At 38.6% G+C, this 4,300-nt stretch overlaps 1 protein-coding gene across 2 annotated transcripts in view; it reads left to right on the top strand.

Moving 5' to 3' along the window:
• LOC109971673 (potassium channel subfamily K member 5-like) overlaps positions 1-4,300 on the top strand; it is a 10,620-nt gene that overhangs the window by 3,210 nt on the left and 3,110 nt on the right. Inside the window, exons 2-3 of one of the 2 annotated variants that reach the window (XM_020620067.1) lie at positions 2,512-2,625; positions 3,357-3,468. In XM_020620067.1, coding sequence (XP_020475723.1) covers positions 2,512-2,625; positions 3,357-3,468 — 226 coding nt within the window. Of the gene's footprint in view, positions 1-2,354; positions 2,626-3,356; positions 3,469-4,300 lie in introns of those variants that run through there. The other variant, XM_020620066.1, reaches the window with a different exon arrangement.

Here is a 4,300-nt window from a genome sequence, read left to right as displayed (position 1 = left end):
TCCTTGTGGGAGGACGCTGCCTAAATAGAGGTGTAAACAGGTGCAAACAATAACGAAGCAGGTGAAACTAATGTGAGTGATGAAGAACGTAAAAAGACCGAAACTAAGGTGAAACAAAAACACGAAGTAACATCAAAATAAAAGCCGGACGGGAAGCAGCGGAACCGAATCATGACACTCAGTGGCCAGTGTTGGCATCATCCCAGTAGATTAGTCAAATATATCTGGCCTTAAAGGTGTACTCCAGTGATTTACTACTGTAATGTTATACAGATGAAGAATTTACAAGAGGCAGATTTTAAAAAGAAATGTGAAACTTGAAGTAGCATCCTGACATTTAGTCTTTATGGATCATTCTTCAAAAACACAGGCTCCTACACTTCCCATTGTCAAGTCAATAAGGAATTTCACAGGCTGAGTGAACTGTGATAAGTAAACATCACTTCATGTATAAAATGTGTGAACTCACCTTATAACCCATGCAAGAAATATCACAGTGGTATTTTCTAGATAGATAGATAGATAGATAGACTATGCCGACCAATAATCTTCCATTCAGTTTTCTCATCCAGAATATTTTCACACTGAGGACAACGCCGCTTGTCTATTATCATGCAGAGCAGGAAGGATCCACCCAGTGAGATTAACTTTACACATTTAACTCCAAGCCTTCTGGATGGCTAGAGATAAGACAAACTGTCATTTCCAGCACCCAGCAGTTAATACACATACATGCATGAATACAAGGAACTGTGTGCAACCAGACCAAGACATGTTGCCCTCTACTGAATGTTTCTATAATGGCATCATGAAAGAGAGAGCGAAAAAAGAAAAACTCAGATGGACTTGAAGGGATAGATAGATAGATAGATAGATAGATAGATAGATAGATAGATAGATACTTCTACTCTTCTAATATTCAGAGATAAATATTGTACTTTTTACTGCACTATATGCATTTGATGTTTAGTCACTTTACACATTAAATTTGATAATGCAAAACATAATTAACTATTAAATCATGATCTATTCTTATAGATTAGGACAGCATGGACCAAGACTTTGTTGACTTTGCCAAAAGTTGGGAGAGCATTCCAATAGAAGCCCACCTTTCATGTTAAAAGACTGTTTCACCTATCACTTATCTATCACCCCCACATCGGGTACCAGGCTGTGCCATCATAAAAGTGCTAGGCCCCGTGTCAGGGAACAGCATTCCAAGCCTGACCTACCATTAACCTGACTTAACAGTCTTTAAGGCTGCTTTTACCTCCTACCCTCACACAAGCAGGGTAAATACTCTGAGTAGTATTAGAAAGAGTAAATACAGTATGCTTACTGCCCGCTCTAGGCTCCAGCCTCTTATACTCAGTTAATAGGAGAAAAACTGACTGACCAAATCCCCCTACAGCTAACCTTCACTGGTGGACCTTATTGCAACCAACCTCTGTTGCTTCTGACCACAGCACAAGGTGTGGCCTCAGATTAGTGGAAGTTGGTAGTGATTAGTGGTCTCCTGTGGGATGGTAAACTGTTTTCCTACTGTGCCAGACCCGCCCAGCTTTTAGCTGCTCTGCATCATGCGTGTTCACAGTTGTTTACTTCCTGACTGCTATCTTCTTTCCTTTTTACATTCACTGAGTTAAATGCTTATTCTCAGTCGCTGCCACTAGACACTTCTTGGTTATGGGACAGGCTTGTTTTACAATCATTTTATGTTGAAGTGAAACTATACCTGAACACAAAGGGCATGGTTGTTCCCGATGCTCAATTTCTAAGATTTTTGGGAAGTAGAGGCACCATAAATCAGTCCTAGCACGATTCTAATCTGCATGTCACATTCTTCCCTCAAGCTAAGTGTCTTTGAACCATTAAAATGATGTACATACGGGTCCTTTCAAGAATATTTTGGTGCTAATACTTTAGTACTTTTACCTACACAAAATGTTAAATACAAGACTTTTACTACAGTATATTTCTAGAAATATTCTAGTTTTCCTAGTGTGGTATTGCAACTTTTAGCTACTCAAATGAAAGATATAAGTAATTACTCTACCACTAAATTTGGCCTGTAAAAACAATATGAGTGAATAATATTCCTTTATGTAATTTGAAATTGGAAACTTTACAGTTTTGAAAAACTGGCATCTTAGTTTTTTTGTTTTTGCCGCTGGTTATTATGGAGGGGACAACAATAGACGTATTTACTGTAATTAGTTTAATCTTAAAGGGCATTTTTTTATGATTGACTTTAGATTTAAGGACGTTTTATGGTGCCAAGTGAAACTGATAATTGAACAAAGGAACAATGCCTGAATGCCATCTCCTCTGAGCACAATAAGGCAGGAAGAACGCGGAGCTGGCAGTAAAAACCACAGCCCTCTGGAGGAATAGCCCAGGAGCTACTCTGCGTCGAGAGACTGAAGTTATGACTTTAATATGGCTGATAAGGGCCCTTTTTTAACTTCGTGTGTTATTTTCTACCTATCGATCGGGGCCGCGATATTCCAGATTCTCGAAGAGCCAAACTGGATATCAGCCAGAGACAAATACATCCAACAGAAGGAAAACATTCTGAAGAAGTATGCCTGCTTAGAAAAAGAAGACCTGGATGAGATTTTGGAGGTAGGGACCCATGTGTTTCAAATAGCATGACAGACCAACTCCATACCTAATACAGACAAGTTTTCCATTTATCCCCGAGGAGGAAATTTACAGAAGTCTGTTGTGAGTAACTTTGCGGGGATTGACAAACCAGCCGAGTTTCCAAAGAGCTATTAAAACTCCCATGAAGTTATATGATAAAAGAAATAGCGTCAAAAAATGTATAGATGTTATTCTTTATAATACTTCGGGCCACGTTTGAGCACACACTGAGAAGTAAGAGAATCTGGCCGCCTTTACTCGTCACGATCCTCCGAGCTTTGTTTTCCTGGTTAGGAGTAGACAACGTGGAGCTGGCTGGGTCGTCAGCCGTCTCAACACAACCACTATACACTGGGTTAAAATGGGATGTACTGAATGTGATAGGCAGGCTACAACACTGGGACATTATAGACATACACAATTTGTATTAGACATACACAATTGAACCCTCTCCAGTTTAAACGACACGGGTTGGTGTGCTGGACGTGAAGGAACACGTCTTCAGCCTAACTATTTGGGTGTTTGCACAAGGTGTGTTCCGGGTTAATGGCTTTTATGAGGTGCATTCTTCATATATATATATTTATAGCAGAATTACCGATATGCAAATACTTGTTTGCTATCATAATCTCAAAGGGAAAGTACCCTAGTATCATATACGACTGTATTAGTCTTTTGTTGAGAGTGATTTACTGCGTTTACTTGTGCAGATAGTGTCAGAGGCTGCAGGCCAAGGTGTGACCATCACTGGGGATAAATACCGCAACACATGGGACTGGCCAAACGCTGTCATATTTGCTGCCACCATTGTCACCACTATAGGTTTGTATGAGGCACAGTTGTATTACAATGTAATTATTCATTTACTTCTTCTTCTTTTTTTAATGTACACACTTTTTGTGTTTGAGAGTAGTTAAGCATTTCATGTAGGGAGACCGGGGATGATTATATTATATTATTATTGGGTTTGGGGATGGTTGTAACATTTTTAGCCTTTTTGTTTGTCTAACTGTTACAGCCACCCCCATCCCAAGCACCCATTCCTTTTTAGCATGTGGGTTTGAGGTTATGAGTGTAAAGCATCAAATTAAACTAGAGAAGCTGCTGCTTTAGGTTGTATAAGTCAAACCATTGTATCTACAATACAATGACAACTAGGTAAATAAATAATCTTGGTAAAAATGAGACTTTTTTAAACCTGAAAATATATATATATATATATATTGTTCATAAAATACACTGCGTTTGCTCACAGAGACATGCCACGTCTCCTGTCAGCTCAAAAAGGAAAGGGGAATTTATGTTAGTGATAATATCACTGCAGCTCTCTTCTGATTGGTCAAAGTGACAGTATTATAACTGACCAGCTGTTACAACATTCCCCGGTCTCCCCTACTTTGCAAAGACGAACAGGACAGAAAAAATACAGTAGTTGCCTATTTTATAATACTGTGGGAAAGGTTTATAATTGCTTTATACATCAGTAGGCTATGTTATACTTTCAAACCTGCTAACCCACTTTTTATTCTTACGGCTTGATTAATAAATGGCTTATTAGCCACAAATAAAGCCAATAGTGGCTGTAGCTTTGTATACCTTGCTCATAAAATTTAAATAAATAAAGAAGTAAATATTCCTTTTGTTTGATTTGATT

This window comes from Monopterus albus, unplaced genomic scaffold (assembly GCF_001952655.1).
Source record: "Monopterus albus unplaced genomic scaffold, M_albus_1.0 scaffold232.1, whole genome shotgun sequence".
Lineage (NCBI taxonomy): Eukaryota > Metazoa > Chordata > Actinopteri > Synbranchiformes > Synbranchidae > Monopterus > Monopterus albus.
This window is presented reverse-complemented; position numbering and strand designations above follow the sequence as displayed.